This window comes from Trachypithecus francoisi, unplaced genomic scaffold (genome assembly GCF_009764315.1).
Source record: "Trachypithecus francoisi isolate TF-2019V2 unplaced genomic scaffold, Tfra_2.0 Lachesis_group5, whole genome shotgun sequence".
NCBI classification, from domain to species: domain Eukaryota; kingdom Metazoa; phylum Chordata; class Mammalia; order Primates; family Cercopithecidae; genus Trachypithecus; species Trachypithecus francoisi.
The window spans coordinates 112,880,809-112,904,689 of NW_022681470.1; the positions used below are offsets into that span (position 1 = coordinate 112,880,809).

The following is a 23,881-nucleotide window of genomic DNA, read 5'->3' on the forward strand; positions in this document are numbered from 1 at the left end:
AAGCAGCCCGCCTGGGCTATATATAGCCCATTGCCCCAGCTCTGGGATAACAAAGCCAGAAGGGGACAAAGCAAGCTGCTCCCATTTGTAATTCAGAAGGACCAGAAACTCACATTCCTGTGGCCTCAACTCTTTGGTTTGAAGAAAGGCAGCTTATACAGGGAGCAGGAGGCTAGTTTTGCCCCACCCCCATACCATTCCAGAAGCCCACTGGGAACTCTCACAGGGCCCTGAATGCCCCTGCTCTGCCTTAGAAGTCCCTACAGCTGCCTGCTCCACTCCCCACGCCTACCTGCTTTGGCTCCTGGTGCCTGTGACCTTCCTACCAGTAGGAGGCTCTGCTTTCTGCCATGGCCCCGAGAGCTCTGTGGGAGGGCAGAAGCTGGGGCTCTGAGTCCCTGGGGACCCAGCTGACTTAACCTGCTGGAGCTGGCTGCCTGGACTCCCAGCTGCTTTGTGCAGAGAGACCCTCCTGTCCCGGCAGCCCAGCTTCCCCTGCCAGCCTTCCTCCTGCCCATGTGGGGACTGGTGTAGGAAACTGGCTAGGAAGCCAGCTGTATGTACGAACTGGCCTGGTAGAGAGTAACTGTAAGGGACCCCGTGCTCCCAGAGGCCAGAGGAGAAGAAGTCAATGGTAATGAAGGCAAGGCTGGCTGTGGCTGAGGTCCCTCCCCACAGGTCATGCCCAAGAGCACAACAGCAGGAGGGCACACATGGCCACCGAGTGCTTATCCTGGGCCAGGCACCATTAGGAGCAGGGTTTACAGAAGAAAGAATGTAACACAGTTCTTGCTCTCCAATAACTGTTGGGAAAGGTGTGGTTTGCCTTCCTTCAGAGAGGGAAAACCAGACACTCTCCCTCCCTGAGGCAGTGGGATGGGGCTGATGCAAGCTTCACTTAGGAGGGGCCAACCCACCTGGAAGCCGAGCATTTGGGAACAGGCCCAGTAGCCTTGACTCCACCCTGCCAGTTGCCTCCCCATCCCACGCCTGATGCCCTCATCCCTGGCACCTTGACCTGCCCCATCTCCAACCTTAGCTACCCAGGTTACCTCAGTTAGCAAACACCCTGCGGAGGCCTAGTGGAGTGAGTCAGAGCCCTGGGTCCCTCACCAGCCGTGGGTTCCCACACCCAGGTGTTCAGGGCCCAAGATGCAGGTCTGGGTGCTTTAGGCAGGGAGTGAGAGAAAACACTGGGACCAACAGTCTGGCCTCTCCACCAAGAGAGACAACCATGAACCAGACCTCCAGAAATTCTAAAGAGTCTGGTAACTGGGGACCCAATGTAAGACCCAGGGACCTGCCTGCGCTCATAGTCCAGGGTGGGCAGGGCAGCTCCTTAGCCAAACACTGAAACCTCACTCCTGGGAACCAACATTCTCCTAGCCGTCTGTCCTGCTTTTCCTCCCCTGAAGCTTTTCCAGTTTACCCCAGGTCCTGAGAGTGCCTCCTCTCCCCAAGTCGGCATCCTTCCCGGGGGTACGCGGCAGGGCTGGCCCTGGCTGCACTCCCAGGGTGAGTCTGACAGAGCTGGGATGGGCCCCAGACAAATGTGCTGTGTGTCCAAGCCTGTGCCAGGATGAGGGGCCTGGGCCGCTCCCCCAGTTACCTCGCAACATGGGGCTCCCCAGCAGCTCTTCCCAGGTACAAAAGGAGAGGCATCCTTGCAGCCTGGACTTGGCCAGGTCCTGGAGGGGCTGATTCCTCAGCCTCTGACATTGCCCTTTTAGGAGCCCTCCTAAAAGCCAACCTGTAATCCCAGCACTTTGGGACGGCTAGGTGGGCAGGTTACCTGAAGTCAGGAGTTCAAGACCAGCCTGGCCAACATGGTGAAACCCCATCTCTACTAGAAATACAAAAAATTAGCCGAGTGCAGTGGTGCGTGCCTGTAATCCCAGCTACTCGGGAGGCTGAGACAGGAGAATCACTTGCACCTGGGAGGCGGAGATGCCATTGCACTCCAGCTTAGGCAATAAGAGCGAAATTCTGTCTCAAAAAAAAAAAAAAAAAAAATGCCTTCCCCATGGGGGCGGGGTGAGGGTGCTGCAGGCAGGTTCATGTTGCAGAAACCCAGCAATGTGCAGCTCCCCATCCACCTGCCGGGAAAGAAGCCCTGAACTCCAGGTCTCTACCTCTCTGGGACCTTCAGGCAGAGGTAGGGTGTCCCAGCCACCTCCAAGAGAACCTCTTGTTATGGAGGGGCAGGTCCTCTTCTGCTGTTCTGACTGGCTGGTTCACAAGCCCTGCATTTTGGAGACTGGTCCCTGTCCCTCCGTAGGACTTGGTTTCCTTCCCCCTACACAAACCTGCTGTCAGAATGGTCTGGGAGTTTATTTTCATTGAGGTGTAAATTGCTGATAAGACTGTGTGACCTTCTGGGACAAGTGGTTTTTAAACCCTAAAGAAACTGAAGAATTAAGCTGCCATCTGGAATAGGTTGCATCCTTGCCTCCTTCCATCTTGTCTCAGAGAAAACCTTTTTTTTTTAACTCCTTCTCCAAAACCAAGTCTTGTCTACTTGTGCCCTGGATCTCACCACTGTCCTGCGTCCCCTGAGTCCTTGTTCTTGAGCTAGCTCTCTGCTGAACCTCCCGTCCCGCGTCCTCTCAGTCCAGACCTGCTTACATATTCCCCATCTGAAAATAGCCATCCTGCAGTCCTGCTGCTCCTGTCAAATTACAATCCCGTCTGGCTCCTCACCCTGAAAGATGAACGAACAGTGGACACTTGCAGGCTCTGCTACCTCATTAACATTCCCAGCCCTTCTTCCCCCCCATCCCCCTCAGAGGGAAGGTGAACTCCTCCAGAGGGAACTGCATGAGGGGACAGGAAGAAGGCCTGAATGGCTGGAGCACAGAGTAAGGGTGATACTAACTGGAGGCTGGAGATGTGGGCAGGGTCAGGAGATGGCACCTGACCCTAACGCTGGCCTCCGCCTCCACTTTCCCTGCTGCTCTGTGACCTCCACATGCAGGGCTCTCAAATCCATTCTCTCTCATCTGAGCATCTCCACCCACCCCCAGCATACACATTGGGCATCTCCTCTTAGTATTCAGGCACCCCAACACACACCTGAGACTCACCCTGGACAACTCCCTCCTCTCCATCCCCAGGGGCCAGTCTGTTTCGCAGCACCATTGAGTCTTCATCACTCAGGTCTGCCCCCTTGACAGCCTGCTCCCTGGCCCCAGCACAGGCCCTCCTCCTCCTGCACTATTGCAGCGGCCTCCTTGCTAGTCTGCTGGACCTCAGTCCCTTCTTCTGGCGCAGCCTCCTCACTGTGCCAGATTAGCCTGCCAGATAGCACAGCCATGATCATTCCTCCCCTGCCAAAACATCTCAGATGGTTCCCCTCACTTACAAGGTCCAGACTTCTCAGCTGGAGTCCCAGCTCATCAAAATGTGCCCCCAGTTCAGATTAACGGCTCTCTGCTCCTTATTCCCACCACCCCCTTGTTTCCCCCTGTGTCCCGGCACTGACCGTGCGTTGCACCTCTCCACGCTTGCTCACGCTGTTCCCCTGCCTGGATGCCTTTTCCTCCTGCCTATTAGTGGAATTATTCCTTCCTCTTCAAGATAGCTCAAATGCCACCTTCTTCTTCTTCTTTTTTTTTTCAGACGGAGTTTCACTCTTGTTGCCCAGGTTGGAGTGCAATGGCGCGATCTCGGCTCACTGCAACCTCTGCCTCCCGGGTTCAAGCGATTCTCCTGCCTCAGCCTCCTGAGTAGTTGGGATTACAGGCATGCGCCATCATGCCTGGCTAATTTTGTATTTTTAGCAGAGACGGGGTTTCTCCATGTTGGTCAGGCTGGTCTCAAACTCCTGACCTCAGGCGATCCGCCATGTAGGCCTCCCAAAGTGCTGGGAATACAGGTGCGAGCCACCACGCCCGGCCAAATGCCACCTTCTTTAAAAAGCCCTCCCTCACTCCTCCACCCCCACACAAAAGTATTAGTGACTATTGCTCTGTGACAGCTTTTGTCTCTGTCCAAGGGACTGGCTGTTCCTTGAGGACATAGCTCATCTGTGTACCTCTCACACTTAGTCACCTATCCCTGTGGCTGGAGCATGGCTCTGGCCAGACAGGACCTCCCTCCTCGGCCTGCTCTGACAATCTGAACAGATCAGTCACATTATTCAGAGGGTGCTTGGGGATTTGCCTCTCGAAGCTCAGTCCCAGGTTCCATCTCTTTCCGCCCTGTGCTCAGAGGCCAAAAGTGTTCTCAGCTGGATCTTAGACGGCTCTACATCCTTATGGAATGCTGGGCCTATTAAGCCACCCTTGACAAAGTACACTGGCACTGTGGGTTGAATCGATCACTAGGATAAAGCATCCAATATCATCTTTTAACAAGCCCCAAAGAAGGTCTGTCTCACAGGGATGGGACATCAAAACCTCTACCCCTGGCTGCAGCAGGCATGGGGAATGCAGTTTTGTGGTTAAAGTGAATGAGTTCACAGCTGCTGCCCTTAGAACAGCTAGAGACCCAACTGGCCTACCAGATGGTGGCTCCAAGCCTAAAGGGACACCTGGTCACCCCTTTCTGCCATCCGTCCTCCATTCATGTATTCATTTTATCTTTTATCTTTTTTTTTTTTGTAAAGACAGAGTCTTACTCTGTCACCCAGGCTGGAGTACAGTGGCATGATCTCAGTTCACTGCAACCTCTGCCTCCTGGGTTCAAGTGATTCTCACATCTCAGCCTCCCAAGCAGTTGGGATTGCAGGCTCATGCCACCACGCCCAGCTAATTTTTGTATTTTTTTGTAGAGACAGAGTTTTGCAATGTTGGCCAGGCTGGTCTCAAACTTCTGACTTCAAGTGATCAGCCTATGTTGGCCTCCCAGTGTTCTGGGATTACAGGCATGAGCCACTATGCCTGGCCCATGTTTTCATTTTTTGACCATATTTTCCACGTGCCTACTCTGTGTCAGTCCGGTGCTAGGTGCTAGGTGTAGGCATTCAAGACATATGTGTTCTCATTGGTCCTGGAGCTCACTGCCAGTGGGTAAGACAGATGTTAGCCATGTAAATACTTTATGTAATTACAAGTTGTCATACGTGCCAGGAAAGTGGGGGCATTTAAGACTGCCATGTTCAACAGCTGGAAGGCAGCCAGCGTGTCCAGAACAGAGTGAGGGGGGAGGAGTGAGAAGAGACTGGGCCACTCCACACTGGACTTTGTGGATAAATATAAGGACGCTGGATTTTATTCAAGATACAACAGAGGCCCAAGGCAGGGTTTTCAAAAGGGAAGTCACATGCTCAGATCTAAGGCGGTGCAATAGTACACTGTGAAGGATACCATTAGGTGTCCTTTAATCAGATAAATCCAGAATATGGCACTTCAACAAGAAAACTGGACTCTTCAGTTGATGTCACCAAAAAGGAAAGAAAGAGTAATTTTAAAAAAAGAAAAAAAGTGACATGTGACCAAATGTAATCCACAAACTTGAAAGCAGCAGCTGTCTAAGACCTTTGGGAGACAGTAAGGAATTTGGATTGGATTGGATATTAGATGACACCAGGAATTCCCCTTCATGTTCCTGGTCGAAGCAGCAGTCCTGTGGGTGTGCAAGAAAGGGAAGAAGGGGAGGCCCTTGGAAAATATTGGTCAAAAAACGAATACCTAAAAGGAGGAAGGAAGGAAGGATGGATGGATGGATGGATGGATGAGTGGATGGATGGCAGAGAGGGCTGACCAGATGTCCGTGTATGCCTGGAGCCACCATCTGGTAGGCCAGCTGGGTCTCTAGGCTACTCTAAGGGCAGCTCCAAACTCATTCACTTTAACCACAAAACTGCATTCCTGGCTGGACGTGGTGGCTCACACCTGTAATCCCAGCACTTTGGGAGGCCAAGGCAGGTGGATCATGAGGTTAAGAGTTCGAGACCAGCCTGGCCAACATAGTGAACTCCCATCTCTACTAAAAATACAAAAGTTAGCCGCACATGGTGGTGCATGCCTGTCATCCCAGCTACTTGGGAGGCTAAGGCAGGAGAATCACTTGAACCCGAGAGGTGGAGGTTGTGGTGAGCTAAGATCGTGCCACTGCACTCCAGTCCGGGCAACAGAGCAAGACTCCGTCTCCAAAAAATTTAAAAAAAAAAAAAAATTCTGCATTCCCTGACTCTCAGGAGCTGCCTGTGGAGGGGCCCAGGGCTCAGGCACCTTATTTTCCTCTCATTCTTTAAAAATTGAGAGAGATAAAGCAGAGTGTCAACAATTATTGAATCCAGACACCAGGCACAGTGGCTCACATATGTAATCCCACTTGAGACCAGGATTTGAGATCAGCCTGTGCAACACAGCAAGACCCCGTCTCTAAAAAAAAAAAAAAAAAAAAAAAAATAGCTGGGCATTGGCGGCCTGCGCCTGTAGCCGCAGCTGTTCAGGAAGCTGAGGTGGGAGGGCCGCTTGGGGCTATTTTCAAGCAGTGGAGGCTGCAGTGAGCTGTGATCGCACCACTGCACTCCAGCCTGGGCAGCAGAGTGAGACGCTGTCTGAAAAAATAAAATAGAAAATATTGTTGAATCTAGCAGGAGAATATCTGGTATTATTTATACCATTACACCACTCTTTCGATTTTTCTGAATGTTTGAAATTTTCTCAAATAAAAACTGGGGGAGGTTTTTTAAACCTAAAAAATGTTTAATAGTTTTAAAAAAAATTACTTTGACTGCCGAGCAGAGACTGGTTTGGGGGGAAGTGACCACATGAAGAATCCATAAAATCCTGACTGAGTATCCCCCTCTGTGACAGACCTGAAGTGGGGCACTGAGAAACAACAGAGCCCCCACAAGGAGTGCACCCTCCAGCCTTGAAGAAAGTGGGGAACAGTGGACGAGGCATGGCAGGTAAGTATAGAGCAAAGGGTGTTCAGGTTTCTGGCCGCCCCCACCCCCCAGTCTGCTGGCTCCTGGTCCCTTCACGCCACTCACCCCACAGTCCAGGAAACCCTCATGGCCAGGTTCTCTCCTTCTGGTTTCTATGCCCTTTCTAAAGCAGCACGGAGTCCAGAAATGGGATCGGGTGCCAGGGCCTCTTCCCCATTCTCTCCTTCCAGAGAAACTGCCCTGCCCACCCACAGAAGGTCACCATGACTGTTCCCATCAGCGGCCTCCCTCCCTACCCCTCCTTCCCTGCAGGCCATTGGTTCCAGAATTTCAGCCCACAAGGATCTGCCCAAGGCAGAGCTCACCTTGTTCTTCGCAGTGTGGCCCCTGTCTGCCCCTCCAGTGTGCTGGGCCACAGGAGGTCCACCCCAATCTCGGCTCCAGCCAAGCTGATGCTTGCATTTCATTCATTCATTCATTTCATTCATTCATAGTGTACTGCTTAAGAGCGTAGGCTCTGGGCCAGATTGCCTGGGTCCAAATCCTAGTTCTTCCATATATAATCACGGAGAAGACACTTAATGTGTAGGTTAAGAGACTTAACTAATGAATTCCTTTCCCAGGAATGCTGTTCCTGATTCTTGAAGATGCAGCCCAAGTCCTGTCTCCTCTAGGAGGCCCTCTAGGATTTCCTCCACCCTCACCACTCTCTCCTCTGAATTCCTTTAGCCTTTTCTGTCTCATTTGCTTCTGGAGCACTTCACCCATGAGACCCTGTTGGGTTGAAAGCCAGGGCCATGCCTTATCCAGGGGGCCCTCAGGAAGCAAGCTGAGTAAGGAATCCCATCAGAGCTAAAGGATAGCCCCAAGGCTAGCCAAGCAGGTCTCCTTCCTTCCCAGAGCCTCCACTGTGAAGTGGGAGGTTTGAACTAGAAGGGCAATAAATTCTCTTTTAACAGACCCCAAGCCCTTGCTGCCCCTTGATAGCACCTAGAAGCTACGCAGAAAGGAAGCCTAAATGTCCCTTACACATAGGAGGGAGGTCCATAGCTTCCTTACAACTGGGAAGCTCCATGAAGCAGGCAGCCCTTCCCTGGGAATCAGGGAGGCCTCCACCAGGGCAGCCCCTCCCTCATTGGAGACTCTCAGTGATGCCTATGAAACTTGGAAATTCCCTCCTGCTTTTGGGAGTTGGAAGTATCTGAGTATCTGAGGAAGTCATGGGAGAGAGCTCCGTCCTGTGCCCCGGGAGGGAGGACCGGGGAGGATTAAGGACTATTTGCCAAGCATGCCTGGGGATGAAGCGAAGCGTTCCTTGGATCCCCCAACCTATCCGCCCTTGGGTGGAAAGGCCAGCCACCTGGAGGGGTCTCCTGTGCTCATGCCTTCCCTGGCAACCCTGCCTCAAGGTGCAAAGCTCCAGAACCACATTCCATGATCCAGAGCCAGGGCTACTCTTTCCTCCCACCCAGAAAGCTTATTTTAGCAACACAGGGAGAGAGATGAATGGAGAGCTGCAGCGTCTCCACGGGTTGGCTTGGGCCTTCACCAGAAATGACAGTCTCATTACCCAACCCCAATGCAAAGGATAATTAACAGATGGTATAATTTCCAAGCATTCTCTGCACCACATGGCTATTAGGTGAAGAACAAAATGCCCAAGCAGCCCCTAGATCCTTCCAAACCCCAGAGTCTGAGGAAGTCTGGAGAGGCAGAGCCCCGTGGAGGCTGTGTAACCCACACCTCCATCTCCAGAGCTGCCCTTGGCCTTGCTCAGAGGAAGAAAGCTCCTGTTTGGTCAAAGGGGAGGGCATTTCCTTGAGCCATGGGTCCCCCTGCTACCTACTTCTCTCCATCCTGCCAGCACAGTCTAACCTTAATCTTTCTTGCTGTACTCCAGGCCCATCTCCTTTCCTGTTTCCCCAGGGAAAAAGAGAAGAGCTGATTTCTCATCCTTGGCCTCACTGTGTGGTCACACATTCATTGGGCCTGGGGCTAGAAATCCTCTGCTGTGACCCAGTGAGAGTGGCACCACTGTGACCAGGGGGCAGTGGTAGAAGGGAGCACCTGATCCAGTACTTTTCAGATGGGTTCCTCCAGACCCTCAAGTTCCACAGAGCAGCCCAGGGATTTCTTGGTTGGGGGAGTGGTAAAGAGGGGCAAGGTCCTGACCCCCTCACTTCAACCCAGCAGCACTACTCGCCTGTTCTATATTCTGGCCTTCCACTTCAGATTTCTTTTGAAGAAAAGGATTCTACTGCTAAAAAACATTCGAGAACCATTCACCTTATTCAATCCCCTCATTTTACAAAAAGGGACACCGAGGCACAGAATTTGAGCAAGGTCACACAGCTGTGGGGTTGGAGGCTGGGACCCAGGCCAGGGCCTCCCCCGAGGCCAGCTCTCTACCACCTGACTGGGCCCCCTGGCTGCTCCAGGATGTAGGGAAGCCTTTTCTGGGTCGCCTGCACGGCTCCTGCGTGGTTCTCCGTGGTCCAGCTTCATGTCTGGTCCTCTCCAAGGTCCCCTGGAATCCCGCACACCCTCTCAAGTGAAGCTGCCGTGAAGAGGGTCTGGAGCCCGGGTACCGGGTAGTGCCTCCTCGCTGGTCACAAAACTGTGGCGGAAAGAGGGGGTAGCCGCAGGACACGGACAGGGAGGCAGGAGGGGGTGAGAGGCCGACTCTCTAGACAGGACCTCAGGGGGCAGTGCAAGCCCCTTGTCTCCGATCCAGGAAGCCTGTGTTAAAGCTAGGCTCCACCGCAGCGGGCCTCCGAATCTGGTGATAGTGTGTTTACACCACCTGGCTTCCACCCGCTCTGACCCTTCTAATTTACCTCGCTGGAAAAGCCCAAGTGGTGTCCAACATGAGGCTGGGGTCATTCTTCCAGCAGCCGGACCTCAAGGGGCATGCTGGTCAGACCGCAGCCTCGCTGGTGGGGTGGGGTGGTTGGGACGGTAGGGAGGGAGTGGGCTCAGTAGCTCATTGTGGGTGCTTCTCTGGGATTTTGAAGGCTTTTTAGTGTTGCTCAGGGCCCTTTTAACTCAGTCTGACCCGGGACCTATGGGAGGGGACAGCAATGAGGGCCCTTAGGACTGGCATGAACTGGGAACTTGGCCTCTGAGAGCCCTTAAAATGTTTCGGAAACCTCTAGGCATACTTAGGGTACTGCCACCATGACTATCATCGGCTGGGTGGCTTCCGATCGCTAATTCGCACCGGCCATCTGGCGAGGCCTGCCTGCGGAAATGGGGATGGAGGGTCCTGCTGGAGGGAATCCTGGCGTGTCTGCGCGGAGGAGTGCGCTGGGTGGGGCCCACCTCCTTCGGCACGGCGGGCGTCGCCGCTTTAAGGCGGCAGCGGCGCAGGCAGATCTATGGTAATGAGCCACCGCCCCCGCCGCCGCCGCGGCTCTGCAGAGCTCGCCAGCCTGCTGGGGAAGCCAGAGAGCGCGGGGCTGGGCCCGGGGCCGCGGCGTCAGGCAGCAGCCGCGGCGGGGACGCGGGGCGCGAGCGGGCGGCGCGGGATCTTTGGGGGCCGCCGGGACCGGGCCAGGGTCCGGGCGTGCGGCTACGCGGGCGCAGGTGGGAGATCCCACAGCGGCGGAGGATTCCACAGGGCGCAGGCGGGAGAACCCGGGCCCCGGCAAGGCCAGGGGCGCCGCGGGGCCCGCGGGCGCAGGTGGTGAGTGCCCGGAGCGCAGGTGGAGGCGCGGCGGCAGCCCGCGGTGCTCAGGGTGACCAGGGAGTGGGTCTGGCTCCGGGGGCGGTGGGAGCCCGGGCGCGTCGGAGGGCACAGCGCGGGGCCCCGCGGAGACATCCAGGCGCAGGCCCCGCGGGGCGCACGGGTGGCCCCCGGGGACTGGCGCCCTGACCGGGGCATGAGGCGCGGCGGGGCCGGCAAGAGCCGGAGGAGGAGCCGCCGCCGCTGTTGACCCGGCCGTCGGCCGGGAGCTGGGAGAGATGCGGAGCCCGGCCACCGGCGCCCCCCTCCCAACGCCGCCGCCGCTGTTGCTGCTGCTGCTGCTGCTGCCGCTGCCACTATTGGGAGAACAAGTTGGGCCCTGTCGTTCCTTGGGGTCCAGGGGACGCGGCTCTGGGGCCTGCGCCCCTGTGGGCTGGCTCTGTCCATCCTCAGCGTCGAACCTCTGGCTCTACACCAGCCGCTGCACGGATGCGGGCACTGAGCTGACTGGCCACCTGGTACCCCACCACGATGGCCTGAGGGTTTGGTGTCCAGAATCCGGGGCCCATATTCCCCTACCACCAGCTCCTGAAGGCTGCCCCTGGAGTTGTCGCCTCCTGGGCATTGGAGGCCACCTTTCGCCACAGGGCAAGCTCACACTGCCCCAGGAACACCCGTGCTTAAAAGCCCCACGGCTCAGATGCCAGTCCTGCAAGCTGGCACAGGCCCCCGGGCTCAGGGCAGGGGAAGGGTCACCAGAAGTGTCCATGGGCGGCCGTCGGAAAAGGAATGTGAATACAGCCCCCCAGTTCCAGCCCCCCAGCTACCAGGCCACAGTGCCAGAGAACCAACCAGCAGGCACTCCTGTTGCATCCCTGAGGGCCATCGACCCAGACGAGGGCGAGGCAGGTCGACTTGAGTACACCATGGATGCCCTCTTTGATAGCCGCTCCAACCAGTTCTTCTCCTTGGACCCAATCACTGGTGCAGTAACCACAGCTGAGGAGCTGGATCGTGAGACCAAGAGCACCCACGTCTTCAGGGTCACGGCGCAGGATCACGGCATGCCCCGACGAAGTGCCCTGGCTACACTCACCATCTTGGTTACAGACACCAATGATCATGACCCTGTGTTCGAGCAGCAGGAGTACAAGGAGAGCCTCAGGGAGAACCTGGAGGTTGGCTATGAAGTGCTCACTGTCAGGGCCACGGATGGTGATGCCCCTCCCAATGCCAATATTCTGTACCGCCTGCTGGAGGGGCCTGAGGGCAGCCCCTCAGAAGTCTTTGAGATCGACCCTCGCTCTGGGGTGATCCGAACCCGTGGCCCTGTGGATCGGGAAGAGGTGGAATCCTACCAGTTGACGGTAGAGGCAAGTGACCAGGGTCGGGACCCGGGTCCTCGGAGTACCACAGCCGCTGTTTTCCTTTCTGTGGAGGATGACAATGACAATGCCCCCCAGTTTAGTGAGAAGCGTTATGTGGTCCAGGTGAGGGAGGACGTGACTCCGGGGGCCCCAGTACTCCGAGTCACAGCCTCGGATCGAGACAAGGGGAGCAATGCCCTGGTGCACTACAGCATCATGAGTGGCAACGCTCGGGGACAGTTTTATCTGGATGCCCAGACTGGAGCTCTGGATGTGGTGAGCCCTCTTGACTATGAGACCACCAAGGAGTACACCCTACGGGTGCGAGCACAGGATGGTGGCCGTCCCCCACTCTCTAATGTCTCTGGCTTGGTGACAGTGCAGGTCCTGGATATCAACGACAATGCCCCCATCTTTGTCAGCACCCCTTTCCAGGCTACTGTCCTGGAGAGCGTCCCCTTAGGCTACCTGGTTCTCCACGTCCAGGCCATCGACGCTGATGCTGGTGACAATGCCCGCCTGGAATACCGCCTTGCTGGGGTGGGACCTGACTTCCCCTTCACCATCAACAATGGCACAGGCTGGATCTCTGTGGCTGCTGAGCTGGACCGGGAGGAAGTTGATTTCTACAGCTTTGGGGTAGAAGCTCGAGACCATGGCACTCCAGCACTCACTGCCTCGGCCAGCGTCAGCGTGACTGTCCTGGATGTCAACGACAACAATCCAACCTTTACCCAACCCGAGTACACAGTGCGGCTCAATGAGGATGCAGCTGTGGGCACTAGCGTGGTGACGGTGTCAGCTGTGGACCGTGATGCTCATAGTGTCATCACCTACCAGATCACCAGTGGCAATACCCGAAACCGTTTCTCCATCACCAGCCAAAGTGGTGGTGGGCTGGTATCCCTTGCCCTGCCACTGGACTACAAACTTGAGCGGCAGTATGTGTTGGCTGTTACCGCCTCTGATGGCACGCGGCAGGACACGGCACAGATTGTGGTGAATGTCACCGACGCCAACACCCATCGTCCTGTCTTTCAGAGCTCCCACTATACAGTGAATGTTAATGAGGACCGGCCAGCAGGCACCACAGTGGTGCTGATCAGCGCCACAGATGAGGACACAGGTGAGAATGCCCGCATCACCTACTTCATGGAGGACAGCATCCCCCAGTTCCGCATCGATGCAGACACAGGGGCCGTCACCACCCAGGCTGAGCTGGACTACGAAGACCAAGTGTCTTATACCCTGGCCATTACTGCTCGGGACAACGGCATTCCCCAGAAGTCCGACACCACCTACCTGGAGATCCTGGTGAACGACGTGAATGACAATGCCCCTCAGTTCCTGCGCGACTCCTACCAGGGCAGTGTCTATGAAGATGTGCCACCCTTCACTAGCGTCCTGCAGATCTCTGCCACTGATCGTGATTCTGGACTTAATGGCAGAGTCTTCTACACTTTCCAAGGAGGCGACGATGGAGACGGTGACTTTATTGTCGAGTCCACGTCAGGCATCGTGCGAACGCTGCGGAGGCTGGATCGAGAGAATGTGGCCCAGTATGTCTTGCGGGCATATGCAGTGGACAAGGGGATGCCCCCAGCCCGCACGCCCATGGAAGTGACAGTCACTGTGCTGGATGTGAATGACAATCCCCCTGTCTTTGAGCAGGATGAGTTTGATGTGTTTGTGGAAGAGAACAGCCCCATTGGGCTGGCCGTGGCCCGGGTCACAGCCACTGACCCCGATGAAGGCACTAATGCCCAGATTATGTACCAGATTGTGGAGGGCAACATCCCCGAGGTCTTCCAGCTGGACATCTTCTCTGGGGAGCTGACAGCCCTGGTAGACTTAGACTATGAGGATCAGCCTGAGTACGTCCTGGTCATCCAGGCCACGTCAGCTCCTCTGGTGAGCCGGGCTACAGTCCACGTCCGCCTCCTTGACCGCAATGACAACCCACCAGTGCTGGGCAACTTTGAGATCCTTTTCAACAACTATGTCACCAACCGCTCAAGCAGCTTCCCTGGGGGTGCCATTGGCCGAGTACCTGCCCATGACCCTGATATCTCAGATAGTCTGACTTACAGCTTTGAGCGGGGAAATGAACTCAGCCTGGTCCTGCTCAATGCCTCCACGGGCGAGCTGAAGCTGAGCCGCGCACTGGACAACAACCGGCCTTTGGAGGCCATCATGAGCGTGCTGGTGTCAGGTAAGGAAGGGTCCAGGTGGCGCTGGGGTGGGGGTAGCTCACGGGGAGGGTCTGGGCAGCCACTGGAGGTAGGGCACGATCCAGGAAGCAGCTACAGACCCACCTCCCTGCCCAGTGCCTGGCACAGAGCGGGAGGGGGCAAGAGCCAGCTTGGGAAGAAGCCCCAGGAATCCCGGTGGCTGGTGCAGGCCCCGCCTTCCGCCAGGCTGGGCTGGGCTGCTTCGGTTGGCTGCCCCCACTGTCTACCAGCCTGTGACGTGGTCGGGGAAGTGTTGTGAGGCTGCCCCGGCTATGGCTGCCAAGAATTGTGAAAAAAGGCGCGTGGAAGCCTGGGGGGCCAGGAGAGCTGGGGGAAGGGTAGAGAGGACTGTGGCACAGGAGAGGAGGCGAGGCCAGGGCCCCTTCACCCCCATCAAGATATTCCTGCAGTCTCATACAGCCTTTGGCAGAAATGGGGACCATGGGAGCACAGGGCTGCCGCTATCCAGGGGTCAGGACCCTGCAATCCTCTTCTGGCCCCTTTTGCCTCCTGGCTGAGCTGCAGAATCGGCTGACATGGACTTTGTCTAGTGCATTCTTTTCCCTCCAGGCAGAAAGAGTCTGGCCTGGCTCCCCCTTCAGAGCTCCCACAGGAAGTTAGGCTAGAGCTCATTGTCTGTCCAAACAGACCCCACTTTCAGAGTCTGTGGTTCGGGTCTGGCTTGGAGGAGGGGCTGCAATGAAGCTGGGGGGCAAGCTGAGGCCTTTTGGGCCCCCTTGCCACCCCACGGGCTGTTCTTAGGGTGCCAGGCCTTCCTTTCCTGCTGGCTGTGACCAGGCCAAGCTCCAGGAATGAAGTGTAGGGACCAGGACAGGCCAGGGGACTGGTGGGCTTTGAGGGCAGAGACCCCAAGGCACCTGATCTGAGGACAGAACAGAGTCCCAGGGCGTGGGAGCCTGGCGGGATCCCAGGCTGGGGCATTCCTGCTGCTTGGCCAAGCGCTCAGCCTACAGACTCCCTGGACAGCAGGACTGGGGGAGGAGAGTTGGAGGAGTTGGTGACAGTATTCTGTCTTTTTTTATCAGCTGTGGGGAGCCAGAGGTAGCAGCAGGGAGAGGACCACACCCAAGTTGCTGAGTGCCTTCCCCAAGCCTGGGAACAACTGAGACCCTCATGAGGGGATGCTGTTAGCTGCACCCCAGGGGTGGGTCAGGTCACGCCCCCTCTAGGCAGCCTTCAAACCATCAGGGAAGGGAGGAAAAGAAGAAGCTGACAGGCCCCTACTCCCACCCCAGGGAGAATGGCCTGAAGGGGAAGGAAGGGTATGTGAGAGTCAGGGCGTGGCCTCACTCAGGGTCCTTGCTGGCAGATGCCTCCCTGCCCCACCCCTCAAGGTAGCCACAGGAACCAGGAAGCAGGAGCTCTTCAGGGACTGTGGCTGAGGTTCTGAGCCTCCTGAGACTTCAGTTTCCCCTCCAGGAGGAGGAAGTGGGAGGCTGGAGCTCCTGTGTCCTCAGCTGTGCCTGGGCACTTGAGGCGGTGGAAGGAAGGAGGTGGGAAGGAGAGCCTCTCCCTCTGGTCCTCCACATCCAGCCTGCCCTTGGTGAGTGTGGCCAGGCACTAAGTGATGGGGGCAGAGAAGCGCCCCCACTAGGCTTTCGGTCTCCCACCAGGGCAGAGCCCCAGACCTTGGTTCCCTAGTCTAGAGAAGGCTCAGGGCAACATCCTCAGGCTTCTCCTGGCCCGGCAGCTCTGGCCCCACCCTCTCCCTTCCGCCCTGACCCTTGGAGGCAGTCACCACGGCAACCCCAAAGTTCAGGGAGGCCGGGGTGAGGGGGAGCTGACTCCCACTGCCCCTTTGTTTTCCTCTTGTTCTTTGTCTCGTCTTTCTTCCCCGCCCCTGCCCATGCTGGGCCCTGCAGCACTGCCTGTCTCCGGTGCTCTCTTCCTGCTGCTGTGGCTCTCCTGCTCTCCCACTTGCCCATCGCTGGCTCTTTTCCTGGGGCTTTGTCTTCCCATTTGGTCTCTGTGTTTGTGCCTCCCCTCTCTTCCTCCCTATGGCTGCGGCTGTCCCAGCCTGGGCCGATGGCTCTCCTGGAGCCTGAATTCTCCTTGCCTCTTTCTTCCTCTGCTCGGACACACAGCAGCTCCTGTCCATGGTCTGGGCAGCTCCCAGAACAGCAGAGCCCTCTTGGCCTCCAGCCTCCGCTGGCACATCTGCCAGGGGAAGAGAGGTTGGGAGGCTGACCGGGACCTGGTGCTTTTCCAGGTGTGCCTGGCTAAGCTTGGGGCACAGGTGGCATTTCCTGGGGTCAGAGGCCATCCCAGCTCTTTCTTTTCTGTTCAGGAAGACAGCTTAGGCAATGCACTCCCCACCCCTGTTCCCACCCTGCCTTTGCACCTGAGGGGTGACCTAGGTCAAGGCAAGGGAGGGGGACACAGAAAGGAGAGAGCAGTGGGTTGACTGTTGGGGATGGGGACAATAGCAGAGGGGGCAGGTGGCCACAGATGGTGAACCAGATGGGAAGCAACAGAGACATGCTGGGAGAGGGGCCCAGGCAAGGCCTAAGACGATGGCAGCGGGGGACACAGCGAGGAGTGTTTGTTCCCAGGGCTGAGTGGCGGCAAAGTTTCTCCTGCTCCGTGGCTTTGGTTGCCCTCTCCTCTCTTAATCAGTGATGGGCACTGTGTGTGGAGTCTTGGGCTGCTTTCTGCCTGGAGGGAATATCTTGTCAAGGAATCATTAGGCAGATGTACCAGGTATACAAGAGCCCCTTGCCAGCTGAGCACCCTAGTGCGTGCGGGGAAGTCTGAAACAGAGAGGAAAATAGAGCCTGATGACATAAATCTGGGCAGGCTTCCTGGAGCAGGTGAGCTCAGGGCAGGTTAGAAGACTCTGAGGACTGTGGGCTGGTGTCTAGGTGGGAAGGAACAGCCTGTGCAACAACTTTGAGACCAGAGCAGGAGGAACAGAAGTGGGTGATGACAAGCGGGCTTACTGGTGATAGCTGGTGAGAACAAGCAAGTGATGAGGCTGGAGGGTAGGTGGACAGTGGGCCGAGGACATGGCTGAGATGGGGGTCTGCCTTCAGCCTTCCCCGCTTCAGCTGAGCCACCACTGGTATAGTCAGTCACCCCAAGTAGGTACGATACAGGTGCAGAATTTGTCCGCATGTCCCTCACCTACTCACCTCCCCACCAGAAACATGGGCTCCTGCCCCATTACTGCTAGGGTAAGCATTCGCTTTTTATGTCTAGTTGGGCTCCCCCTGCTATGTGGTTTTTGTTTGTTTTCTGGGGACGGAGTCTCGCTCTGTCACCCAGGCTGGAGTACAATGGCGCGATCTCGGCTCACTGCACCCTCTGCCTCCTGGGTTCAAGCAATTCTCCTGCCTCAGTCTCCTGAGTAGCTAGAACCTCCTAAGTAGCTGAGATTACAGGCGCCCACCACCACGCCCACATCTCTGTTTCAGACCTCCCCGCACGCACTAGGGTGCTCAGCTGGCACGGGGCTCTTGTATACCTGGTACATCTGCCTTGTGTTTTTAGTAGAGACGGGGTTTCACCATGTTGGTCAGTCTGTTCTCGAACTCCTGACCTCGTGATCCACCTGCCTTGGCCTCCCAAAGTGCTGGGACTACAGGCATGAGACACTGCGCCCGGCCCCCCTGCTATGTTTTAAAGACCATTTATTCTTTATGGAGACTGAATAGATTGTCATCCACATCTCAGTGTTTTCTGAACACCTACTATGTGTGAGGCATTGTAACAAATAAAAATGTGAATGTGCCGGTAGCTCATGCCTGTAATCCCAGTGCTCTAGAAGGCTGAGATGGAGGATCACTTGAGGCCAGAAAGTTGAGACCAGCCTGGACAACATAGCAAGACCCCATCTCTACACACAAAAATTAGCCAGGCATAGTTGTGAGCACCTGTGGTCTCAGCTATTTGGGAGGCTGAGGTGGGAGGATCGCTTGAGCCCAGGAGTTCAAGGCTACAGTGAGCTATGATCCTGCCACTGCACTCCAGTGGAGGCGACACAGTGAGAGTCTGTCTCTTAAAAAAAATAAAAAATAAAAAAATAAGACTATCCCTTATTGCCCTGCAAAGCCATTTCCTCCATCTCCAGGTCCCCAGCTTTCATGTTTTAGCTAAATAAAATTCATTCCCATGTGTATGTGCATTCAGGTGTGTGTGGTATTTCTGGGCTTAGGGTGTGTAGGTGGAGTGAGACACCAGCAATGTGTGTTAGTACTTAGCTGTTTATAAGTGAGTGTGTTGCCTGGGGTATGGCAGGCATTTGGGTGTGATGCTTGAGCCAAGTGGGTGAGGAGTAGCTACAGGCCCTAGGGCAGAGAACAGACTGACTCAGTGGGGCTCTGGGGTCTCAGAGTGGAGAGCTGCCCAGGCCCTTCTATCTCTGTCCCCCTGGTCCCCCACCCCCACTCACCCTGTCTCCAGCATGGGGCAGTGGGTGATGTTGTCACTGGTTAACGTGGCTCAGCTGGATTTCCTGGGGTGGGGCCCCCCAGGCTACCCACAGCAGCCCAGTGAGTTGGGCGGGAAGAATACTTTGTGTTGGGTGTTGCCATGGGGATGGTAGGTCTGCACCCAAGCAGCCGTGGGGCTCAGTGGGAGGGGGACTAGGTGGCCCACTGACCCAGTTTACCCCCCCCCAACTCCTTGCTGCAGCCATGGCTTTGATTCGTGGTGTTAAGGCGTAGAGGCTGAGGGGGCATGGGGATGATTCTTATGGCTCTCAGGATGCTCTGGGCCCTGTAGAAAAGTATGAAAAAGACAACATAGGGTGCCTGTGCAGGGCAGCGCAGACTCTGGGGGAAGGGACCCCGAGCCGTGGTTGGACAGGGAAAGGTTCACAAACATTTAAGAGGTGTGCCGTGCATCAGTGACAGAAGGTTTTGGGAAAGGATGCAAAGATAATTTCTGCAAATCTCATCCCCTAAGCCCTGAAGGAGTGACTGGCCCACAAGTGACATGCCTGGCTCAGCACCCTTATGCCAGTTGGAGAGGAGAGGCTTTCTTGGTGGGTGGTGGAGGAATATGCAGGCTGAATTGCAGCCCTGGCTCCTGTGCAGGGCCTTCCCCACACCCCTGCACGGGTCTGTGGCTTGGCCCCCCACCCCAGACTGGGTCCTGACTGGTGTCCCTCTCCACAGACGGCGTGCACAGCGTGACGGCCCAGTGCGCGCTGCGTGTGACCATCATCACTGATGAGATGCTCACCCACAGCATCACGCTGCGCCTGGAGGACATGTCACCCGAGCGCTTCCTGTCACCACTGCTGGGCCTCTTCATCCAGGCGGTGGCCGCCACCCTGGCCACGCCACCGGACCCCGTGGTGGTTTTCAACATCCAGCGGGATACCGACTGGACACCGGGCCCCCGGGGGCCACATCCTCAACGTGAGCCTGTCGGTGGGCCAGCCACCGGGGCCCGGGGGCGGGCCGCCCTTCCTGCCCTCCGAGGACCTGCAGGAGCGCCTGTACCTCAACGGCAGCTTGCTGACGGCCATCTCGGCGCAGCGCGTGCTGCCCTTCGACGACAACATCTGCCTGCCGGAGCCCTGCGAGAACTACATGCGCTGTGTGTCGGTGCTGCGCTTCGACTCCTCCGCGCCCTTTATCGCCTCCTCCTCCGTGCTCTTCCGGCCCATCCACCCCGTCGGGGGTCTGCGCTGCCGCTGCCCTCCCGCCTGGCTTCACGGGTGACTACTGCGAGACCGAGGTGGACCTCTGCTACTCGCGGCCCTGTGGCCCCCACGGGAAGGGGCCTCTGATAGGCAGGCTACCATCACTGGCTCTGCTGCTAGTATTCGTAATGCCAGGCTTTCCTCTGAGAAGGGTATGGGGCGCAGCTAGAATAGCGTAGGTTCCCTCAACAACGCCTTTGTGCTGTTTTCCCATGATCCGACTGTGTAATTTGTGGTGATTCCAGGTTTTAAATAATTTGTAAGTGTTCAGTTTCTACACAACTTCATCTGCTAAGAATTTTAAAATCACATTCTCTGTTCAGCTGTTAATGCTGGGATCCATATTTAATTTTATAAGCTTTTCCCTGTTTTTAGTTTTGTTTTGGGCTTTTGGGGTCATGAATTTTATTTGTTGACAAAAAATGTAAGAGTAGAATATTAATAAGTTTCACTTTAGTTTTGTAATATCAAGAATTTAAGAATTGGCTGGGCACAGTGGCTCATGCCTGTAACCCCAGCACTTTGGGAGGCTGAGATGGGGGGACCACAAGGTCGGGAGTTTGCGACCAGCCAGTTCCATACCAGCCTGGCCAACATGGTGAAACCTTGTCTCTACTAAAAATACAAAAATTAGCTGGGTGTGGTGGTGCATGCCTGTAATCCCAGCTACTCGGGAGGCTGAGGCAGGAGAATCACTTGAACCCGGGAGGCCGCAGGTGGCAGTGAGCCGAGATGGAGCCACCGCACTCCAGCCTGGGTGACAGAGTGAGACTGCATCTAAGAAAAAAAAAATTTTTTAAGAATTAAAACAAGCTGGGTACAGTGGTTCACGCCTGCAATCCCAACACTTTGGGAGGCTGAGGGAGGTGGAACTCCTGAGGTCAGGAGTTCGATACCAGTCCGGACAACATGGTGAAACCCCATCTCTACTAAAAAATACAAAAAAAGAGCCAGGTGTGGTGGTGGGCGCCGATAACTCCAGCTACTTGGGAGGCTGAGGCAGGAGACTCGCTTTAACTCCAGAGCAGGAGGTTTCAGGGAGCAGAGATGGGGCCACTGCACTCCAGACTGGGCAACAAGAGCAAAACTCCGTCTAATAATATTAATAATAATAATAAAGTAGGCCGGGCGCGGTGGCTCAAGCCTGTAATCCCAGCACTTTGGGAGGCCGAGTCGGGTGGATCACGAGGTCAGGAGATCGAGACCATCCTGGCTAACACGGTGAAACCCCGTGTCTACTAAAAAATACAAAAAACTAGCCGGGCGAGGTGGTGGGCGCCTGTAGTCCCAGCTGCTCGGGAGGCTGAGGCAGGAGAATGGCGTGGGCCCCGGAGGCGGAGCTTGCAGTGAGCCGAGATCCGGCCACAGCACTCCAGCCTGGGCGACAGAGCGAGACTCCGTCTCAAAAAAAAAAAAAAATAATAATAATAATAATAATAATAAAGTAAAATAAAGAAAGGAAGGCTGGGTGCGGTGGCTCACGCCTGTAATCCCAGCACTTTGGGAGGCCGAGATGGGTGGATCATGAGGTCAGGAGGTCGAGACCATCCTGGCTAACACGTGAAACCCCGTCTCTACTAAAAATACAAAAAATTAGCCAGGCATGGTGGCGGATGCCTGTAGTCCCAGCTACCCAGGAGGCTGAGGCGGGAGAATGGCATGAACCCGGGAGGCGGAGGTTGCAGTGAGCCGAGATCGCGCCATTGCACTCCAGTCTGGGCGAAAGAGCTAGACTCCATCTCCAAAAAAAAAAAGGAAAAATAATGGAATAGAATATCGTGCATTAAATTCCTTTTTTTTTTTTTTTTTTTTGAGATGGACTTTGGCTCTGTCGCTCAGGCTGGAATGCAGTGGCGAAATCTCGGCTCACTGCAACCTCTGCCTCCTGGGTTCTCGCCATTCTCCTGACTCAGCCTCCGGAGTAGCTGGGACTACAGGCGCCAGCCATCAAGCCCGGGGAATTTTTCTATTTTTAGTAGAAACCGTGTTAGCCAGGATGATCTCAATCTCCTGACCTTGTGATCCACCGGCCTTGGCCTACCAAAGTGCTGGGATTACAGGCATGAGCCACCGCGCCCGGCCTAAATTCCTATTTCTAATTAAGTCTGACAACATAATTGTTGAGTAATTCAGATATGAAAGGGCTTCTTTCAGGCACTCAGATGAAGGGTCCTTAAGCCAAACTGTTAAGCGTCCCCTTCCGACCAGGCGCGATGGCTCACACCTGTAACTCCAGCACTTTGGGAGGCCTAAGTGGGTGTATCACTTGAGGTCAGGGGTTCGACACCAGCCTGGGCAACACGGTAAAACCCAATTTCTACTAAAAATACAAAATTAGCTGGGCGTGGTGGCGCATGCCTGTAGTCCCAGCTGTTTGGGAGGCTGAGGCAGGAGAATTGCTTGAAACCGGGAGGGCAACAGAGTAGAGGCTCCGTCTCAAAATAAATACATAAATAAATAATCATATACTGGAGGCTGAGATATTAAACATCAAAAAAAGGCACTTGCTTTTAAAAACATGGACTCCTAGTCCTCCCTGATAATTCTAACTCAGTATATTCCAGGAGCGTCCCTGGGACACTTCATGTTCTCTTAATGGACATATATATGTATACGGACATACTAGACAGTGTGTGTATATCCCTTAGCGGCAGATGCTGCACCATGCCGTTAGCCCTGGGGATACAAGTGTTGGTAGCATACAAAAAATGTCAAGCCTAAAGAAAAACAGGGAGAGGACTGGAGTTGTGGCGTGCACTGATAGTCCCAGCTACTGGGCAGGCTGAGGTGGGAGAATGGCTTGCGCCTGGGAGGTCGAGACTGCAGTGAACTATGATTGCGACACTGCACTCCAGCCTAGGAAATAGAGTGAGACTGTTTCCAAAAAAAAAAAAGAAAGAAAGAAAAACTTAAAAGGGGTTGGGCGCGTTGGCTCATGCCTGTAATCCCAGCACTTTGGGAGGCCGAGGCAGGCGGATCACTTGAGGTTAGGAGTTCGAGACCAGCCTGGCAAAACATGGTGAAACCCCATCTCTACCAAAAAATACAAAAATGAGCCGAACGTGGTGACGCGTGCCTGTAGTCCCACCTATTCCGGAGACAGAGATGGGAGGATCGCTTGAGCCAATGAGGTCGAAGTTGCAGTGAGCCGATATCGCGGTTCTGCACTCCAGTACCAGTATCGGCGTCAGAGCAAGACCATGTCTCAAAAAAAAAAAAAAAAAAAAAAGGAACAAAAGAAAAACAAGGAGAAATGGTAAAGTGGGAGGACAATAAACCAGTGGCGAACAAAGCTTTCGCGACCTTCCAGCTCCGGGGGAGGGGCGGCGGCTCATTTACCCTTGGCCACCGCGCTCAGCGTCCCCACCCGCCGCCGGCCGTTCACGTGCTCGCCCCTACGCCACTGGCAGCCCGCAGCCCGGTGCTGAGATCAGAATCGCCTCGATAATCAGTGGCCGGGGACAAGCCCGGCCTCGTCTATCTGATCAATTCATCACTTCTGAGCGCCGGGCCCCGCAGGACCAGGTCCGGGACCTCGGGGACCGCAGCGATGCCGCCGCCTAAGGGGCCTCTCTGCACAGCGCCTCGAGGAGGGGGCTTCGCAGGAGGAGAGCTTTTCATTTCGGGTCGGACCGGCGGGGCTGGGGTCACGACCCGATCAAATAAGATCAACGTGTAAGCGGGAGGAGGGGCGCAGGGGTGGGCGCACGCACTCGCCTAACACGCTCCAAGCACGCACACTCACGCATCCACTCAGCCCACACGCGACACCACAACTCCGCACACAACACACAAAACCCAGGCCGCTCTCCCTCCCTAAAACAGCGGAAGCCCGCTCCCCGCCCGGCTTTTAAGCCCTCCGCCCCCTCCCGCGCCTTGGAGGATTCTGGGAGGAACCACAGAGCACAGGCAGACGGGTTCTGAGGAACGGAGTGTGCGCGCGTTGCTGCCCTCGCGTGGCTCGGAGGGGATCATAGGTCCCAGGAAAAGGCGGTACTAATTTCCACCATACAGAATCGTGGTTCTTTTTTTTTTTTGAGACGGAGTCTTGCTCTGCCACCCAGACTGGAGTGCAGTGGCCGGATCTCA

General features: G+C 55.7%; 1 protein-coding gene and 1 non-coding gene across 2 annotated transcripts; one reads left to right on the top strand and one right to left on the bottom strand.

Moving 5' to 3' along the window:
• The first annotated feature begins 10,768 nt into the window (after positions 1 to 10,768).
• Positions 10,769 to 20,122, top strand: LOC117075712 (cadherin EGF LAG seven-pass G-type receptor 2-like). The gene is given in 4 exon segments (XM_033198305.1): positions 10,769 to 14,102; positions 19,260 to 19,471; positions 19,473 to 19,787; positions 19,789 to 20,122. Coding segments are annotated over 4 exon segments (4,011 nt in total). The 5' UTR covers positions 10,769 to 10,801; the 3' UTR covers positions 19,972 to 20,122.
• A 3,095-nt stretch (positions 20,123 to 23,217) lies between these two features.
• On the bottom strand, positions 23,218 to 23,615 carry LOC117077117. Its single transcript, XR_004434693.1, has one exon.
• Positions 23,616 to 23,881: the final 266 nt, after the last annotated feature.